Genomic DNA, 22,097 nt, shown 5'->3' on the forward strand with positions numbered 1-22,097 from the left:
TCAGTACCATATCCTTTAATTGTGAATGTAGAAAAGAAAAAAAAATATTATTAACATCAATGCTTTAAACATTCTAATTCCCACTTGTCAAATTTACGTATGTTGATGGATGTTTATAGTGCTAAATGTGAACTAATCAGAAATGCAAGGAGCCATTTACAAAATGACAATGAAATAACTTCGTTACTTTCTTAAAGTACTAAGACTCAAAATGATAGAATCACTTAACAATAGGAACCAGAACAATGACAAGGTATAATTATGTATCCTCAGAATTGGAAATAATCCAATTCTTTTGATGATAATGAAATGTAAACTACACAAACAAGAGAAGGAAAACTAACTACATAAACCATAAATTTAAAGGGCATACTTCTTTTTAAAAGGGTAGAGAAATCTAGGACCAATCTACAAAATCTAAAACAGCCAAGCTAGAAAAAGGCAGGATATAGTAAATGTTTAGAATGGGTTCAATGAACGACGACGACATACCTCTCAGAACAATGGTATCAGGCTCTCGCTGACTTCAAAATGAGAAATGCTCCTATGAGTCCTTCTTCATTCTGTTAAAATGGTCGAAACCAGAAACAAAAACGACAAGTTTGGGTGAGAGAGCGAGAGACATGGAAGGGGAAAGTAATAAAAGCACATGACTTGCTTAACTTTAGAGATGTTGCTTACCACACCTCCGTTTTGGGAGTCACCGGTGACAAAGGGAGCTAAAATTAGGGCTTTACATTGGGATTCATCATTGTGGCAAAAGAAAATTGAAATCAGGGTTGGAAAGAAAGGGGAAATGGGAAACAGAAAAAGGGTTGGAGAAAAAAAGGGAAAAAAAAAGAAGCGGAGCAGAGCGAAACCTGCCTTTTTGAATGAGCAGAGTTACTAGCTCCCAACCTTCAATGTCTCGGGTACATTTGGGATTTTTATTGGTAGCACATCAGGGGCCAACACCAAATTTTAGAGGTTGATTCATGAAGCTATTTAGCTTTAGTCGAATTCTGGCACTGAACGAAATGGGTTAGGGTTAGCAATTGGACGGTGTGAAATGGCTAAGACAATGAAACCTCCTTGTAACCTCAAGTTTTACAAATATACTATTTTTTTTAATCAATATTTTCATTTTCTTTACATATTAAATATTAAAATATATAATAGAGTCCCTAAAACCAACACTTTAGATGTAGAAAGTTAAAGGCCGCATCATATATTAGCTGTTTCCCACTCACGTAACATTTTTATTCAATAAAATAAAACTCATATAACATGTGTCGGTTAAGCCAACTTAAAAGCTTTTTAACCGACTCTAATGATGTTCACCTCTAATCTGATGCAGCTCAACGAAAGCTAAATTGTGTGATTCTTGTAGTGCATTTTGTTTTTTACTTTAAATATTTATTTAATCTCGTTTATTTATTTTTCTAATTATTATAATTTTTTGGATTTCATATTCTCACTAGTGGAAAATAGGCTTATTATGACAGGTAAAATAGGCTTACTATGACAGGTATTCTGACATCATAGTTGCAAGAGTCATAGAAAATGCGCATTTTTTATGACATCACAATAACCTGTCATAGTCCAACTTACTATGACATGTAATGCAAAGTACCTCATAGTAAGATAGATTTTTTTGTGATTTTTTTTTACCATTTTCTTCTTCTTTCAATTCACCTGAAAATATATCTCGTATCAGCAAACCAAACAATTCCCAACCAAACAATTTCCATACAATTAAGTTGTCTAACAAACTTTAAAAATTGAAACGTATATACATAAATCTACAACCTTAACAACTTTTACAAACACTCTCACAACCTTAATTACAAACACTCATTTAACTAATTCTAGCCAAATGCCAAGACATCATTTCAGTGACCTAGAAATACTTAAATGAGTCATTATAAAAGCTCAAAAATTAAATATAAAAGAGCCCAATATCAAACTTCATTTTAATATTGTAAACTTAATATTGGGTTAGTGTCATGCAATTCGAGTTTTTAAATCCATATAGGTAAAAAGAAGTGGAAATGGTTTCCTTCAAATATCATTCATGAAACATAAATGATACTTACCATAAAAAATGTCAGTTAGGAGAAATCAAGCAATTTCGCAACTGCAATATTACGAAGAACCTGAAATATTAGGATTTAAAAACTAAAACAATAAGATTTAGAAAAAAAAAAGTTGCCTTACACAATATTGAAAAAACAAAATAAAGATAGCACAACCTTAAGCAGGTTACATTAAGTTGTTAACCCACCAAAGCAAGTCTTCCCTTGTTCATAAAAGGCCTTAATAGGGTTAGTAGAAAATTTTATTGCTCAACAAACATAATTGCATTCTCAAATGCAATCCACAAAAATAACAATATGTGTTGACTTAGTGTTGTTTGTACCACCAGTAGCTATCCCGCTAACAAAGCATGATTTAAATAAATAGATTAAACATTTATCTGCATTTTCCTTTACTATTGTTATGCCGAAGATACTAAAACCCCACCCATGAATGAGCCAGATAAAAATAAAAAACAACCCCTAAACTTAGCACATGCGGATAAATTCTTAAGTCACAGGATCATGGGAATTAAAGTTAAACCCATAATTTCCCCAAAATTTTCGAATGAGGAAAAAAGCAAACCGAGTAACAAGGATAAAATTTTTGAATGAATCGAAAACCAACCATCAGAATCAGCAATATGGCAACGAGGGCAAATGACGCGGTGAACGGCGCGACAAACGGCATCATCAGAAAACACTCCAAACGACATCAGTAGGAGAGGCTGATGATGGCAACACTAATGGAAGCTGCGACAATGAGAAACGAAGGCCACGTCGACTGTTTGAGAAAGAAGGAGACGACGAACGCAACTGGTTGAGAAAGAAGGTGGACGAGAAAGAGAAATGAAAATACTTTGAGAAAGAAGGGAGGCGAAAAAGAGGAATGAGGGAAGGGAAAAATTAGGGATTTAGAGATATTATGACAGGTCTCCCAAAATCTATCATAATATATTTTTAACATAATTTCAATTTTGTCACCGCATCTATTTATTATGATAGGTCTACTGCACCTGTCATAATAAGTTTCCTCTTTTCATTTATTATGGCAGATCCCCTTTCACCTGTCATAATAACTGTTACTTTTATTACAAAAATGCCACCGGTCAACTTATTATGACAGGTGACTTATACCTATCATAATAAGTCGTCATAGATTCTCCTTTTTCCACTAGTGTCTCTTAATAAATAAATTTTTCGTCATAAAAAATAAATTTTAGAATGAATTTTATACAAAATATTTTGAAACTGTAAAAAATTAAATTAATATTTTAAAACATGAATTTGATCGTATAAAATCATATTATTAGTATTTATATACAAATATTTATACAATTGTATAATTAGTTATTAAATTAAATAATTAATTATTGTAATATATATATATATATATATAAAATTTATACACAATTTTATTTATTAATTTAATCACTATTAGTAATCATATTATTAATAATAATATTATGAATGAAAAAATAAAAATAACCGAAACTTCCTAAAATTTCTAAATAATATTATAATATTATTTGATAGTTATGTTTGACGGATTTCACTCTTAGTCATTTCACTATATATAGTTATCATCCCTAACATTAATATATGCTATAAAACATAACAGAAACATATTCGTATACATTTATATATTTATTATGTACATATAATGGATCATGCTTCTACTAATATACGCCGAAATAGAAGATACATAAATCTGAAACTTTTCCGATTCCTAGCTTAGAATATATATATATATATATATATATATATATATATATCAACATTTCGAAAAATAAAAACAGTCCACAACATTTAATACCCATTAAATCTATTCAATTCTAAAAATAATAACAAATCAGCAATATTAAATAAACAAAAAAATATTATTCTGATACCAATCAAAATTTTTTGGTTAAATCATGTATTAATTTTATCTCCTTCAAATATTTGAAGAACTCATTCATATAACTACAGTATAATACTATTAATACTCCGTCAACACTTGACTCATAGAACCCTAAAACTATCACAAATGTTAGGGCTGGGCAAAGTTATTCTAATTGCACTGAACTATAAGTTATCTGTACTATATTATACTAAAAGAATTAAACTATTGTCAATGAAAACTGTACTGTATTATTTTGTTGTTTAGTTTAAAAAAGCTGAACTTCTTGTATTTCAGTGCAATTAATTGTGTGAACTGTGTGTTTTATTCTTCTCTTTTATGGTACCAATCCCATCTCTTTTTCGATCATCATTGTACTACGACATAAATATGAGAGTTAGCATAATTTTTTTTTCAAAGAGGCCAAAATAAAAAGTTAAAACCACGCATCATTTATCCTTAACTTATTAACCCTACATCCCATTTCGTGTTTTTTTTTCATAAGATTTTTAAGAAAAATGAAATTTATGTATAAACTAAATTATGTATATGTAAATTAAAAATTAAAATATAATATTACATGGAAAAAATTGTTTGTGTCAGTATAAGTTGAACAAAAAAAATCGAAACTAATTATCTTGAGTTAAAAATGTGATAACATTCTTATAACTTATTGATACTTAATTTCACTACTATTTCTTTTCAAAACTTGATAAAATTTCCATAAATTAATTTACCAAATAGTTAATTTTAATTATTTTAAAAAAACTTTATAGAAATCAATAGTCTCGTAGATGTGGAGAAGTTCAAGCCTATACTTAAAAAAAAACACTTCTCACCTTACACTTTGGTTGGTAGATTTTATTTTTCCTCTTTAAGAGATGGATACATGAACTCTGACTAAAAAAAACCATTTTTGAAAGTGACTGATAGTTTTTTTTGCACAACTTTTTAGTTTAATGTCTCTAAGCTATGCTTTAATGGTTTCATGATAATCCACAAACCACATAATCAAAAACAAGATATTTGGAGATGTATTAATTTTTGATTTAATTTTTATAGGAAAATCTATATTTTTAATTAAAGATAAATTTTTCCTATTTACTGTTTACTTAGTTTTATGTCTTTTTTTTTGTTTACGAGAACCTATATTATGAATGAAGTGGGTAAATACTACCTAGTTTCTTAATTGAGATGCAATGTTTAGTTGAATAAGTTATTTAAGTAACTCAAAAACCGTTCACAATCATTTCGATTCAAAAATATTATAGTTTGATTCAAAATTAGTGTAGTTTGGTTCAAAAATATGGTATATAGTAGTCAGTTTAATTCATATTGCAAGTACATTTCAGTTCAATGCAGTTAGATATAACAAAATAATATTTAGTTAAATTCAATTCAGGTAAACTATTTTTTAGTTCAAAAATAGAGCAATTGATTCAAAATCAGTGCAATTCGGTTCAAAAATAGTGCAATTTAGTTCAAAATTAGTGCAATTCAGTTCAAAATCAGTGCAATTTGGTTCAAAAACGGTTCAAAAACAATGTAGTTAAGTTCAAAAGTAGTGCAGTTTAGTTAAAAAATAGTGTAGTTCAGTTCAAAAATAGTGCAGCTCAGCTCAAATGTAGTGCAGTTCATAAAACAGTTCAGTTCAGAACAGTTCAGTTCATATTATAGTGCAGCTCAATTCAATTCTGTTAGTTTTGAAATGGTTGAAAAGCCAAGAAGGGGGGGTTGAATTGGCTAGTAAAAACTTTAGGCTATTTTTGCAAGCTAAAAACCTTCTTTAATTGAATCAAATACATCACCAAGTTAGGATGCAAACAGTACTGAACTGTACACTTTCAGTCGATCAAAAATAGAGTTAACAAATTGATTTTACTAAACAGATTCTGTTCTGGTATAATCAATCGATTGAAACTGAAAAACAGTCGACTGAAATACTGGGAAAAATACAGAAATGTGAATTTGAATTTTAAACCAGAAACAATGCTCAAGAATGATCAAGATCAGTTCCAAATGATTATACAAACATGCTCAATGCTTCAGATGCTATGAAAACATGCAAGAACATGAAAAAGATGATTAAAACACAAGTTCTTGAAACTTTAAAATGAAAATGCAAGAGAGAAAGGTTAGAGAAGAGAGGACACCACGAATTTTTATACTGGTTCACTCAAACCTGAGCTACATCCAGTTTGACAAGGCAACCTGAGCTTGACTTTACAAATATGCAAAAACACCACAAAAGACTCTTGAATCACACAAGAATCACACCAGCACAGCAAGAACCCTCTTGCAGACCTGGAAAACCACCAAGCACACACACAAAGCTTGAGAAAGATCAAACCTCAGTGGTAGCACAACCTTGCCTACCACAAATCACTTTCTCCAAGCTTCAAACCAAGCCAAAAGCTTCAAGAATTGATCCAAGATCAATCTACAACAGCTGCAACACCTATGATCACGAAGAAGAGAGTTTCCACAAGTTTCTAGATCCAAATCGTGCTCTAAAATGATCAACTGACATCTCTTTCGAAAATCACAGCTTTTATAGTCAAACTGTTACGAAATTCAACAAGTTGATTTTCAAATCAATCGGTTGATTTGACTTAACTTAAGTGAAATCAGTCAATTAAAAACTAAATCAACTGATTGAATTTGTTGCAGTTTAAGACTACTGCAGCCAACCTTTTAACCTATTAAAAAGTCATTCAACATATTAAAAGAGACATTTTAACCTGTTGAAAAACCATTCAATAGATTAAAAACACACCAAAGACTAAACAACATCTACTTAATGCTTTAAGGTCTACAACATGAATTACAAACTACAAGTACACTTTCTTAATGATGTAATAACATGGAGAGCACATGTTTCAGCCTTGATCACCATGGATATCATCAAATCTCCTTTCCTTCATCAATGTAGGCTTCATTCCAATGTTTATGGCTTCAAGATGGTTCAAAAGAGCTTCATTCAATCTTCATCAAATCTTCAAGAAGCAAACCACTTTGGCTTCTCATGTCAACAAATTCAGTTTATTAGAAAAAAAACAGTGCAGTTCAGTTCGCCTTAACTGAGGGAGCAATTTGAAATTTGTGTTTTTTCAAGTAGTCTAGTCAGAGAGGTTAGATATATACAATTTTTAGGTTTAAATACGCTTTTTGATTGCCCACACTTTTTAGGCTAGTTTAGATATCTTAGTTTTGGATATATATTACTTTATATTTTAATAAAATTAAATTGTAGAGGCTAAATATGTACTAAATTATAACAATCATCATATATAACTCATTTATAGTTCAATAATTACTTTATATATCCTTCAAAATAATCTCTTATCTTTCATATTCTAAAACATCATTTAAATAAAATAAATCTTTTAAAATAATAAACCATTACGTTTCTTATAATAACTTTCTAAATAAATACTTTTTAAATAATTAATGGTCACTTAAAAATATTTAACATCTTTTAACAATATCTCATAATATTTAATGACATATATCTAATATCTTTTTAATTAAATAATTTTTAAACCATCACTACAAGAAATCAAGTGATTAGAGTCCCAATAAAACCCTTCCAAAATCCCAAAACGGACGCTATCCAAAATTTGCGTGCGAATAAGAGCGGACTCAAAAAAGAGACGACCTATCCCATTGAAGAGTGACTCTTTCATTTTTTGACACATTTACCTATGTTGCTAGTAGCGTGGGTCTGGCCCTCACTTCCAATTTAATATTTAAATGTTTGTGTTGTCAATAGCGTGAGTTCTAACCTTTTTTTTAAATAATTTATTTGAACTTAGGTTGGACCCTCTCTTATTAAATTTATAATCATTCTAAATACAAATTAATAATAATAGTTTCTCAAGTCATTTTAAACATAAATTAATATCCAACCAAATTATGTTTTCATTTATAATTAAGATATATATTTAGGAAGTGCAATTCCAAGTTATAAACTAAAATATACTAGCTACATAGGAACCAAAAATAGAGCAATTGATTCAAAATCAGTGCAATTCGGTTCAAAAATAGTGCAACTCAGTTCAAAATTAGTGCAATTCAGTTCAAAATCAGTGCAATTTGGTTTAAAAATGGTTCAAAAACAATGTAGTTAAGTTCAAAAGTAGTGCAGTTCAGTTAAAAAATAGTGTAGTTTAGTTCAAAAATAGTGCAGCTCAGCTCAAATGTAGTGCAGTTCATAAAACAGTTCAGTTTATAACAGTTCAGTTCATATTATAGTGCAGTTCAGTTCAATTCAGTTTATTACAAAAAAAATAGTGCAGTTAAGTTCGCCTGAACTAAGGGAGCAATTTGAAATTTGTGTTTTTTCAAGCAGTGTAGTCAGAGAGGTTAGATATATACAATTTTTAGGTTTAAATACGCTTTTGGATTGCCCACACTTTTTAGGCAAGTTTAGATATCTTTGTTTTGGATATATATTACTTTATATTTTAATAAAATTAAATTGTAGAAGCTAAATATGTACTAAATTATAACAAAAAAACTTTATAAATTGAAATCTTACTACTAACTAGTATTTATCAAAAAACACGTGTTATTTAAGCTCAAAATATTAACAAATTCAGCTTAAGTTAGCCTAAGAAAACCCCTTCTAAATTTTTTGTTACATTATAGTTTTTTTATAATATATTTAAGTAATTATATTTTCTTATAGAAAAAATCTAGGCATATTAAAATTCATTATTTTAGTATATCAAATTAAAAGATGAGGATATAAAAAATTTGTTTTAGAATACTAAAACAAATTTTATTGAATATCAAATTTAATATGTTGATTATCTAATTTTACCTTCTAAAATTTGATAACAATATATAACAAACTCCTTCACCCTCTTCTCTATTTGCTCGCTCCAGGGCCTCTTCAAATATTTTCCCTTCTTCTCTCCGTTTTCTACTACTTTTGATGTGGATTATCGTTCTCATCTCTTTTTCTCTTGTGAAGGTAGAGAACACAAAATGGTGATGAAGAGCAAGAGTAAGAACACACAATCCCTGTTCTTTGATATCAGTAGTATGCAATGATTTTAATTGTTTATTTTTTATTATTGTTGTGAACTTTTTGGTTGCAGAGAGTAAGAGTAAGAGGGTTTCGTTGAAGAAGAAGTACAAGGTGATACGGAAGGTGAAAGAGCACAACAGAAAAAAAGCGAAGGAAGCGAAGAAGCATAAGCTGAGTGGGAAAAATAAGGTTGAGAAGGATCCTAGTATTCCCAACAATTGGCCTTTTAAGGAACAGGAACTCAAAGCCCTTGAAGCTTGAAGGATAAAGGCCATTGAGGAATTGGAGCAAAAGAAAGCCGAATGCAAGGAGAGGGTAATTGTTCTACCATTATTCAACTCCTATTTCATGAATTATTTCTATCGTTGGTTGATTATGTTTATTATGATTTTTTATGTTACATGATCAGCTAAATGAATGAATAAATAAAAAATGTCGGTAGAAGTTTTATGTAAACCTCGTTCCTGTAGAAAGTTCTTTATGGACAGGAAGAAAGATATATGATAAAAGATAATGAGGGTGCTTGACTATTGGTATATTAAAATGTTTTTGCATTGTTGTATTAGTGAAGATTGACTCTTGCTACAAAGAAAACAGTCCTTTGTAATTTTTGTTTTCCTTGCAGTTAAAAACTTACTATTCATTACTTGTTTCAGGCTCGTAGAAGAAAATTGGGTTTGCTAGAGGTGGAATATGACTCTAAGTTGCTAGAGGATTCTAATAAAAATACTAATGATTTTGGTAATGCTGTAATGTCTTTTTAATAACTCTAAAATATCATATACATATTTTCCTACCTTTCTTTTTCTATTTCTTAGGAAATCTTTTTAAATCTCATGTATATAACCATATTCACCCACGTAAGAAATCGTATATCTTTTCAATAAATCCATTTAGCAAATAATCATCATATATAACTCATTTATAGTGCAATAATTACTTTATATATCCTTTAAAATAATCTCTTATCTTTCATATTCTAAAACATCATTTAAATAAAATAAATCTTTTAAAATAATAAACCATTACGTTTCTTTTAATAACTTTCTAAATAAATACTTTTTAAATAATTAATAGTCACTTAAAAATATTTAACATCTTTTAACAATATCTCATAATATTTAATGACATATATCTAATATCTTTTTAATTAAATAATTTTTAAACCATCACTACAAGATATCAAGTGATTAGAGTCCCAATAAAACCCTCCCAAAATCCAAAAACGGACGCTATTTGATAACACTGTCGTTGACGCGACCAAATTAATACTACTAAACTATAGCAACTTCAATATTGCTAAGATAGTAGTCAAGAAAATAGAAAGGGTAAAGTAACCCTAAGTCGTCTCCCAACGAACACGGAATTGATTTTTAACAAATTAGTTCTTATAAAACTATACAAATGAGTTAGTCAAATAAAATAAAAAATATAGGGTATTACGATAAACAAAGATAGAAATAAAATTTAAAAGATAAAAAGAAATAAAAACAATAGTAAAGAAAATAGATTGATTCCATTGCTTTTTTAAAATATATTCATCATCGGTTGTCTAAAGATTATTGCTCAATTAATTATTGTTATAGATTTACAAATTAATCAATGTAAAGTCTCAATTAATTTGTTGGCGTTCTCACTTTTAACCAAAGTACAATCTCAATTAAAAGTGAGAACTTTTAGATTATCCACAGTAAACTCAACCAAAGTACAGTCTCAATCAAATTTACTATGCCTAATCATGTCTATTCTTTTATCTCCTCACCAAATAAAAAGCTTAATTAATCAAAGTAAAGTCTCGATTAATTTTCGTTAGAGTAGATACCTTTAACCAAAGTAAAGTCTCAATTATTGGTAAAAACTCATTCAATCACATGAAAGTTTCTAAATAAAATCAAAGTAAAGTCTCAATTCAATTTAAAAACCCTTGAACTCATATGATCAACATGCATATAGATTTAAAATCATTACTTTTTACGTGATTCAAAGATAAATGACATAGATGAATTAAAACCTCAACAATAATAAAAAGAACAAAGAAATTAATTGATCTAACCTCAGAATCTAATTAAGAAATTACAATGGAATCAACCCAAGAAGTTTAGAACTCCATGGAATACAAAATAAAATGAAGAATAGAGAGAAGAAAAGAGAGAAAGAAATTAGGTCCCCCTAAGGGTTCCTAAATTCCGAAGTGCTGAGCTTGTTTTTCTGCTTCTCCCTTGGTCTCTTTATATAGGAATTGGACTGGGCTTTTCTGTTGCTAAAACCTCTCAAATATCTTCTAAAATAAAGATAAAGATAAATATTCAAAGATATTTTGAGAGATATAGACTATTTAACAAATATAGTTGGTTAATAATTTATGATATAATTAAATAAATTAATTATTTAAAGATATCTTATAAATTATCACCAAATAATATTTGTATTAATTTTCTAAATAGCCAATTTTCAATTTTTTAGTCCAATTTTGCATAGACATCCAAAAATATCAACATTTGCAGTTAAATCCCTCTCCTTTGACCAGTTTTTGACCAGAGTTGAATATTTGACTAGAGTTGACTGTTTGACCAAGTTTGACCAGTTTGACTGTGCAATGACAAGATGACACGTGGCAACCTTCTGGTTGGTCAACTCAATTAGTGGAGGATTGCCACATGGCAGCATCTCAGTGAATGGAGTTTAAGTGGTAGGAGGGGTGAAAATAGATAAAGTTAGGGGTGTAGAAGTAGATATTCTGCAACCCATTTGGAAAAGGGGAGTGTATATGTAATTTAGGGGGTGCAGAAGTGATTTTTAGAACTAGCTAATTTCAGCCTTATTTAACGGTGTACTGTAACTTCAATCAATTTATTTTCTCACCTTAAATGAGCTTAATCTTAATTTCAGTTGCATCAACAAACGTTAAAATATTCAAAAATAATTTATGCAGCTAAAAATCACTTTTTAAGATATTTTTATCACACAAGCTCAAACAGCCTAATTATCAGAATTATCAATTAAATCACTCTTTTAGCACATAAATTCAATTAAATACCCAAAATTAAACACTGAATGAGGGCAAAAATACGCACTCATCACTATCCAAAATTTGCGTGCGAATAAGAGCGGACTCAAAAAAGAGACGGCCTATCCCATTGAAAAGTGACTTTCATTTTTTGACACATTTACCTATGTTGCCAGTAGCGTGGGTCTGGCCCTCACTTCCAATTTAATATTTAAATGTTTGTGTTGTCAATAGCGTGAGTTCTAACCTTTTTTTTTAAATAATTTATTTGAACTTAGGTTGGACCCTCTCTTATTAAATTTATAATCATTCTAAATACAAATTAACAATAATAGAATCTCAAGTCATTTAAACATAAATTAATATCCAACCAAATTATATTTTCATTTATAATTAAGATATATATTTAGGAAGTGCAATTCCAAGTTATAAACTAAAATATACTAGCAACATAGGAACCAAAAATAGAGCAATTGATTCAAAATCAATGCAATTCGGTTCAAAATTAGTGCAGTTCATAAAACAGTTCAGTTTATAACAGTTCAGTTCATATTATAGTGCAGTTCAGTTCAATTCAGTTTATTAGAAAAAAAAAACAGTGCAGTTCAGTTCGCCTTAACTGAGGGAGCAATTTGAAATTTGTGTTTTTTCAAGCAGTGTAGTCAGAGAGGTTGGATATATACAATTTTTAGGTTTAAATACACTTTTGGATTGCCCACACTTTTTAGGCTAGTTTAGATATCTTAGTTTTGGATATATATTACTTTATATTTTAATAAAAACTTTATAAATTGAAACCTTACTACTAACTAGTATTTATCAAAAAACACATGTTATTTAATCTCAAAATATTAAAATTCATTATTTTAGTATATCCAATTAAAAGATGAGGATATAAAAAATTTGTTTTAGAATACTAAAACAAATTTTATTGAATATCAAATTTAATATGTTGATTATCTAATTTTACCTTCTAAAATTTGATAACAATACACAACAAACTCCATCACCTTCTTCTCTATTTGCTCGCTCCAGAGCCTCTTCAAATCTTTTGCCTTCTTCTCTCCCTTTTTAAATCTCATGTATATAACCATATTCACCCACGTAACAATATATCTTTTCAATAAATTCATTTAACAAATAATCATGATTTATAACTCATTTATAGTGCAATAATTACTTTATATATCCTTCAAAATAATCTCTTATGTTTCATATTCTAAAACATCATTTAAAATAAAATAAATCTTTTAAAATAAAAAACCATTACGTTTCTTATAATAACTTTCTAAATAAATAATTTTTAAATAATTAATGGTTACTTAAAAATATTTAACATCTTTTAAAAGTATCTCATAATATTTAGCGACATATATCTAATATATTTTTAATTAAATAAATTTTAAACCATTTTGTCTTTTACTTTAAATATTTATTTAATCTCATATATATATATATATATATATATATATATAATTTATACATAATTTTATTTATTAATTTAATCACCATTAGTAATCATATTATTAATAATAATATTATGAATGAAAAAATAAAAATAATCGAAACTTCCTAAAATTTCCAAATAATATTATAATATTATTTGATAGTTACATTTGACGGATTTCACTCTCAGTCATTTCAGTATATATAGTTATCATCCCTAACCTTAAATATATGCTATAAAACATAACAAAAACATATTCATATATATATTTATATATTTATTATGTACATATAATGGATCATGCTTCTACTAATATACGCCGAAATAGAAGATACATAAATCTGAAACTTTTCCGATTCACAACTTAGAATATATATTTATCAACATTTCGAAAAATAAAAACAGTCCACAGCATTTAATACCCATTAAATCTATTCAATTCTAAAAATAATAACAAATCAGCAACATTAAATAAACAAAAAAAATATTATTCTGATACCAATCGTAATTTTTTGGGTAAATCATGTATTAGTTTTATCTCCTTCAAATATTTGAAGAACTCATTCATATAACTACAGTATAATAATATTAATATTGTGTCAACACTTGACTCATAAAACCCTAAAACTATCACAAATGTTACAATTCCATGTCAACCTCTGAAAAATAACACCTCATTCGTATCACATGTTGAACCCATACCACTAGTCATTGCCACCCCATGAGTATAGGGCCTCATCTCATATCAATACCATGTCCCATTAATTCCAACTCACTCATTAACTTCACATGCCAAGCTTCCACGATATCCATCATTCCATTCATGAATTATGTGACACATACATGGCAATCCATTATATATATATATATATATATATATATATATATATATATATATATATATATATATATATATCTCAACATATCAAGCATACCCAAACAATTACAAATCATCCAAGGACAACCAAGCAATCAAACCACACACTGTCTCGCCCAATCCCTCGCTCAGGCTGAAGGGTCTCGCTCAGGCAAGCCCCCTTCGCCTAGCCGAGGGATCGAAAAGGAAACAGGAACCAACGCGGGATCTCACTTAGGCGAGACCCCTCTCGCTTGGGCGAGTGGTTCGCTCGCTCAAAATAATGAGTTGGACGCTTGGGCGACCTTTCGCGAAAAAGGATTTGGGCGAGCCTCCGCCAAACTCACTTAGGCGAGTCCGACTCGCTTGGGCGAGATTATCAGTTCTCGCCTGGGCGAGATTATCAGTTCTCGCCTTGGTCTCACCTGCAGCAGATGTATCTTTCAACCCCAGCCAATTACACAGAGCATTTCACGTCCCAAGAACAATGATTAACCCATACAAATAATTCGCAAGCTCAAGAGCAGGCATAAAAACACAACTTAAACTCGAACCCTAATTTCCTGTACTTGGAAACGTTAGCTAAGGCTTTGATACTCGAACAGTGAGGGACAATAGCTCACGGGACAGTTTTGCGAGCTGAAAAACAGTGGTACAAGTTCCAAAAACGAGCTCATTAGAAAGCTCTAACTGAGAACATACTGAAGAATCAAAATGAACATAGAGCTTGAGTTGGGAGGGACTTACGCGAAACGGAAGAATGAGGTTGAGCTTGCTAAGCTATGACGACTCCAAACCCTAGCAGAGGATGACGACAGCTGCTCTAAGAGATATGTGGGATCTGTTTTACGAAGGCTAGTTACAAGTTAGGCTTTTGGGGTATCTTAGGTCAGAAATTGAATTGGGCCAACCCCATTTAGGCCCAAAAGATTGGGCAACCTCTACAATAAGATGGGCAGAAATAATTGGGCCTTACATTCCCTCCAACAACAAAAATTTTCGACCTCGAAAATGAAAGCTTACCAGGCAAAAAGATGTGGGTGTGATTTCCTCATATCCTCCTCCAACTCCCAAATCGAGTCACTCGTTCTCTAATCCCAGATGAATGTAACTAGGCGGATTTCCTTTCCTCGGTGCTCTTTAACTTTGTTATCCTCTAGAGCGACGGGTGATACTTCCACTGTGAGGTCTTCCCTGATCTGTATATCCTCGGCTTCCAATACATGCACTAGGTCAAACACGTATTTCCTCAACTATGATACATGAAACACTGGATGAAGGTTCGCCAACTGCGGGGGTAAGGCTATCTCGTAAGCCACCGGCTCAATCCTCCTCATGATCTGATAGGGGCCAAGGAACTTGGGCAAAAGCTTCCTTGAGCGGAGAGCCCTTCCCACTCCCGTGGTTCGGGTCACCCTCAGGAATACATGATCACCAGTTGCGAACTCCAGAGGTCTCCTCCTACGGTCTGCATAGGCCTTGTGCTTACTCTGAGAAGCCTGCATCTTGTTCCTCACCGTTCTCACTTTCTCAGTGGTCTGCTCTAACAATTTTGGTCCAACCAATACCGCTTCCCCATCCTGATACCAACAGAGAGGAGTCCTACACCTCCTGCCATAAAGAGCCTCGTATGGCGCCATGCCGATGCTCGCATGGAAACTGTTGTTGTAGGTAAACTCTATCAAAGGTAATACCTCATCCCAAGCACTCAGATGATCCAATATGCAAGTCCTCAACAAATCCTCTAATGACTGAATTGTCCTCTCAGACTGGCCATCGGTTTGAGGGTGATAAGCTGAGCTCATAGTCAACTTGGTCCCCAAAGCCTCCTGTGAGGTTTGCCAGAACCAAGATGTAAATCGTGGGTCTCTGTCAGAAACTATGCTCAAAGGTACTCCATGCAACCTCACAATCTGCTTAATGTATAGTTGGGTACATCTTAGTCATGCTAGGATGAAAACTAAGATGACTCTTATGTCCTTCCTCAAGAATTAACTTCTTTACCTCAGCATCATTGGGTACACAGATCCTGCCCTAGAACCTCAAGATATCATCATTACCCAAAGTGAAATCTCTAGTCTCATCTGACCCAAGCTGTTCTCTGACTCTGTTCAGGTTGGCATCTAATAAATGCCTCTCTCTCACTGAGCTCAAGAAGTCACTAGATATAGTATGGGTACTACACCTAATGGACTCGGACCCTAACTCCACCTGTAGCCTCATGTCCCTAAACTTCTCCAGTAATTCTACCTCTTTTATCATGAGATGTGTCGTATGTACAATCTTCCTACTCAGAGCATCTGCCACCACATTTGCCTTCCCCGGATGATATAGAAGCTCGAAGTCATAATCTTTCAGGAACTCCATCCAACTCCTCTACCTCATGTTCAGCTCCTTCTGGTCAAACAAGTACTTCAAACTTTTGTGGTCGCTGAACACATGAAACTGAGCACCATAAAGATAATGCCTCCAAATCTTCAAGGCAAAGACTATCGCCGCCAACTCTAAGTCATGAGTGGGGTAATTCCTCTCATGCACCTTGAGTTGTCTCGAGGCATATGCCACAACCTTCTTCTCCTGCATCAAAACGCAACCAAGTCTGAGGTGGGAGGCGTCACAGTAGACCTCGAACGGTTTCCCGACATTCGGGATCACTAGTATTGGAGCGCTAGTCAATCTTTTCTTCAACTCCTGGAAACTTTACTCGCACTTATCTGTCCAAGTGAAGGGTTGGTCCTTCCGAGTAAGCAGTGTCAGGGGTGCCACTATTTAGGAAAATCCCTCTATGAACCTCCTATAGTAGCCCGCTAACCCCACAAAGCTCCTGATCTCTGTGGCCGACTTAGGACTTTCCCACTTTACCACTACCTCAACCTGCGCTGGGTCCACTACAATCCCCTTGGCGGATATCACATGCCCCAAAAACTGAACCTCATCCATCCAGAATTCGCACTTGGACAACTTGGCATACAACTGTTTCTCTTTCAGAACACCAAGCACCAACCTTAGGTGTTCTGCATGCTCCTCCTGAGTCTTAGAATAGATAAGGATGTCATCTATGAAAACTATGACAAACTTATCTAAGAAGGGTCTGAAAATCTGGTTCATGTAGTCCATGAACACTTCTATAGCATTGGTCACACCAAAAGGCATAACCACGTACTCATAGTGTCAATACCGGGATCAGAAGGCCGTCTTCTGCACATCATCAGCCTTTACAAAAATCTGATGGTATCCCGACCACAGGTCTATCTTCGAGAATACTAATGACCCATGCAGCTGATCCATCAAGTCATCAATTCTCGAGAGCGGATACTTATTCTTGATCGTCATCTTGTTCAGTTGCTTGTAGTCCATACACAGGCATGAACTCCCATCCTTCTTCTTTACCAGCAACACTGGTGCTCCCCACGGCGAAGTGCTGGGTCGGATAAACTGCTTCGCCATCAGTTCCTCTATCTGTTTCTTAAGTTCCACCAACTCTGCCGGAGCCATGCGGTATGGAGCCATCGATACCGGACCTGTCCCTGGTACTAGGTCAATAGAGAACTCTACCTCCCTACTGGGATGTAACCCAGGTACTTCATCCGGAAACACGTCCTCAAACTCATGCACCACAGGTATAATTGATGGTCCCTCTCTCTCCTCCACTTCCAATCTCCCTCACCACCCCTTGAGGAGATAGCAACTGGAGCTCCTCTGAATCGGGAAACAACAACCTCTTCTCCTGGCAGTCTATAAGGATGCGGTTGGCAGAGAATCAATCCATCCCTAGGATCACTTCCAACTCTTGGAGAGGTAGACATATCAGATTCACCCTATATCTGCGTCCTTCCACCTCCACAGGAGACCTAGCACACAAGGACGACGTCCTGACCAAACCCGATGCCGGAGTAGATACCACAAGTTCACACTGCAACTCACACCGGTAGACCCAACTTTTTCACACAAGCATCTGACACAAAGGAGTGTGTCGCTTCAGAATCATATAACACGCAGCATCTCATCCCAAAAATCACACAATAACCCATAACGAGGTTACCTGAAGTTGTCGCCTCTACTCCGGTCATGGCATAGACTCTGCCCATCGCCTGAGGCCTGTTACCTCTATCTCTCCGCTGGTGCTGGTGAGGAGTCTGAATTGGAGGGCGTGTCGTTGCCCTAGCAAGAGTGGGACAATCCTTCCCAAAGTGGCCCTCCTTACCACAGTTGTTGCATCTGCGGTAACCCTCCATGCGTGGGCAAGCGCTCCTCAGGTGTGGGCCCCCACATATGTAACACTGCCGCTGACCCTCTACCTCATTCTTCATCTTCTCCATCACCCTGACCTTCTCCACTAGAGCGGCAAAATCCTTAATGGATAAGGGTGCTTGATATCGCTGTCATTAGGCGATCAAATTACCACTACTTTAGCAACTTCAGTATTGCCAGTTAGTAGTGAACAAAATAGTTAGGGTTAAGATAACCCTGAGTCGTCTCACAACGAATACGGAATTGATCTCAAATATTTGATTCTTAAAAATGCAATTAAAACTAGCAATTATAAAAATAGGGGGTTTTGATATGCAAAGATAATGACACGGAAGATTGTAAACACAGTAATAGTAAATAGGTCAATTCCACTACTTTTTCTAAATAAGATTCTTCATTGGTTATCTAGAGATTATTGTTAAATTAATTATTGTTGTTGATTTACAAATTAATCAATGTAAAGACTCAATTCATTTGTTGGCATCCTCACTTTTAATCAAAGTACAGTCTCAATTAAAAGTGAGAATTGTTAGATTGTCCATAGTAAATTCAATCAAAGTACAGTCTCAATTAATTTTACTATGCCTAATCATGTCTATTCCTTTGTTTCTTTACCGAATAGAAAACTTAATTAATCAAAGTAAAGTCTTAACTAATTTTAGTTAAAGTAATTACCTCTAATCAAATTAAAGTCTCAATTATTGGCAAAAACTTATCTAATCAAATGAAAGTTTCTAAACAAAATCAAAGTAAAGTCTCAATTTAATTTAAAAACCTTTTAACTCATATGATTAGCATGCATGTAGATTTAAAATCATTATTTTCTATTCAATTAAGAAGCAAATGACATAGATAAACAAAAACCACAACAATAATCAAAATAACAAAACATATAAATTCATCTAACCTCAGAATCCATTTAAGAAATTACAGTGGAATCAACCCTTAAAGCTTAGCCCTCCATGGCTTTGATGGAATACATGATAATATGATGAAGGAAAGAAAATAAAAGAAAAGAATGAGAGATGTGGTGGAGACGGTATCTACCAAAACCAGAGAGTTCTAAGTGTCTAAGCTGTAAGTTATAAATTGTAAGTCCTCCCGCTTCTGCTCCCTTAAGTCTATTTATATAGGCTTCCACTGGACTTTGGGCTTTATCTATCAGTTGCTAAAATCTTTTATTTTTATTTAATTAATTAGCAACTTAATTCTTGTCCAATTTCCAATTATGCCCCTCTTATTTAAGCATTTTTACAAAATTGACCAGAATTTGACCAGAGTTTGACCAGTTGACTACCTATCAGATGCTGACACGTGGCGCAGAGTGCACTTTCCAGAATTAGGGTTTCACTGTCACACTCTTCTCCCTCCCTCGTGACGGCGCGGCTGCTCCGATGTGGTGGCTGCTCCGGCGACTTGGCTGCTGTTGCGTTTGCGTGGCGGCTTCGTGATTCCTGTAGGTGCTTCCATGGTGGTTCAGCAGCGTTTTCCAGCGAAGACAGGTACGTGAACGAAACTGGTTCGTGCAGATGCAGGTGCAGGCACTAGTGGTGGTCGAATCTGAAGGTGTTCGCTGCTGCGTCGCAATGGTTGTGGTTTCCGCTACTGTTATGGCCGTTCTCGCTCACGGCTGCGCAAAGAAGATGGAGGCGGCGCTGCTCGCGGAATCTGGATTTGCGGGTGCAGGCGTGAATGAAGATGGTGGAGTTGTTGCTGCAGCGGTGGCATGCGAAGCTCGATGGAGATGCGCTGGTTGCTCGCGCTCGCGGAGAAGATGAACTCGCGGTGGTTTCCGGCTTGGCGATGGTGCGTCGTGGTGCGGAGAAGACGGAGGCGGCACGGTGCTGTTGCGGTGGTGATGGAGATGGCGCGAAGGAGGAAGATGGTTGCGCCGCCGTTGCTGCAGATTGGTGGTGCTGGTGCGTCGCCGGCAATGGCGTGATGGTGATGCAGTGGTGGCCGGCGAGGTGAGGAGGTGCGGCGGCGGCTGCCATGGTGGTGGAAGGAGAGAAGAAAATTAGGGTTAGGGTTTCATGAGTGAGATGGAGGAGATGATGACGTGGCAGAATCTGAGTGGTCAATTTGGTGAGTGGAGGATTATGACATGTGGCAGCTTATGGTTGGCTAATTTTAAAAGGTGGGGATTGCCACATGGCATGATCTGGTTGAGTGGAGTTGAAGTGGTAGGAGGGGTGCAACTTAGTGAAAACTGGGGGTGCAGAACAGGTTTTTGGTGGTCCACTTTGCAGGAGTGTGCAAATAAAATCTGGGGGTGCATTTCGCTCCTGATTTATTCTTTTTCAGAATTTCTTGATTTTGGACTTATTTTGTAACTTTGAATATTTTAAAATCACACTATTAATTGACCAAAAATAAATTCCAACTGCATTAACAAACGTTAGAATATCCAATAATATTTTATGCAACTAAAATCAATTTTTACGCCACTTTTACCAAACTTACTCAATAAATCCAATAATCACAAATCCTAATTAAATCAATCTTTAAGCACTGAAAATTCAATTAAATCTCCAAATTTAAATATTAAATGAGGGCAAAAATTTGAACTCATCACAGTGCTACCATCAAGCGAATATCTCCCCTGAGGCCGTTCTCGAATTTCTGGCATCTCCACTCCTCATCGAGCGGCAAGGTATAAAAGTGGCTGAGGTGCTTGAACTTCTCAGCATAGTCGGTCACCGTCTTCCCTCCCTGGGTCAGTTGGAGGAATTCCACCTCCTTGGCATATCGAATGCTGTCTGGGATATATTCCGAGAGGAATTTCCCCCTAAAGGCCTCCCACGTCACCGACTTGCCTCTCTCCTCCATGATGGATTTGGTACTGGTCCACCAGTGCTCAGCCTCCCCGGTGAGCATGTATACTGTGAAAGCTAACATGTTCTCCGCTGGGCATGTTTTCGCATAAAAGATCCTCTCTAGATCCTTCAGCCATTGGTTTGCTGCGTCTGGGCTCGTCTTCCGGTTGAACTTCACGGGATGGTGTTTCAGGAAGTCTTCCAGACTCAACTCCCTGACTGGTGGTCGTGGCTGCGGGCCAAACACTGGGGCAGTCACCATGTTCTCTTCCAGTTGGCGGAGGGCCTCCATATGTTACCTATGAGCATCCTCGGCAGCCACACGTGCAACCTCCATCTGCTGCATCACTGCTTGTTGTTGCTCAAGCGACGCCGCCTGTCGTTGCATCGCTGCCTCATGTTGCTGCATCATCGATGTGCTTTGCTGCATCATGGCAGCCACCATCGCCTCTATTGCCCTGGCGATATCGGGCAAGTCACCCTGGGACGATTGTGAAGTCCTACGAGGAGGTGCCATAGTTCACTGACACACAAAAAATCACTTGGTTAGGCTCGAATAAGGCACGAATTTAACTAAGAACACTCAGAAGGCACAGAGAAAGCTAAGCGGACATCCAAGTCCATAGACCTAAGGAATGACCGCTCTGATACCATAAATATAACGTCCCATTTAATTATTAAGCGAAATTAAAAGACATGTCACACAAAATAGTAATGTAGAGTAGTCTTGGGGTCCTTAACACAACCCC

General features: G+C 34.5%; 1 protein-coding gene across 1 annotated transcript; it reads right to left on the bottom strand.

The window, feature by feature from the left end:
• Positions 1–21,103: 21,103 nt before the first annotated feature.
• On the bottom strand, positions 21,104–21,640 carry LOC114171316. The gene has a single exon (XM_028056435.1). It carries the CDS (start codon positions 21,638–21,640, stop codon positions 21,104–21,106), a length of 537 nt encoding a protein of 178 aa, XP_027912236.1.
• Between the last annotated feature and the right edge of the window lie 457 nt (positions 21,641–22,097).

Source organism: Vigna unguiculata, unplaced genomic scaffold (assembly GCF_004118075.2).
Source record: "Vigna unguiculata cultivar IT97K-499-35 unplaced genomic scaffold, ASM411807v1 contig_20, whole genome shotgun sequence".
NCBI classification, from domain to species: Eukaryota; Viridiplantae; Streptophyta; class Magnoliopsida; order Fabales; family Fabaceae; genus Vigna; species Vigna unguiculata.

Coding starts and splice junctions, on each gene's coding strand:
- LOC114171316 (XM_028056435.1), bottom strand. CDS start 21,640: ATGGAGGCCCTCCGCCAACTGGAAGAGAACATGGTGACTGCCCCAGTG.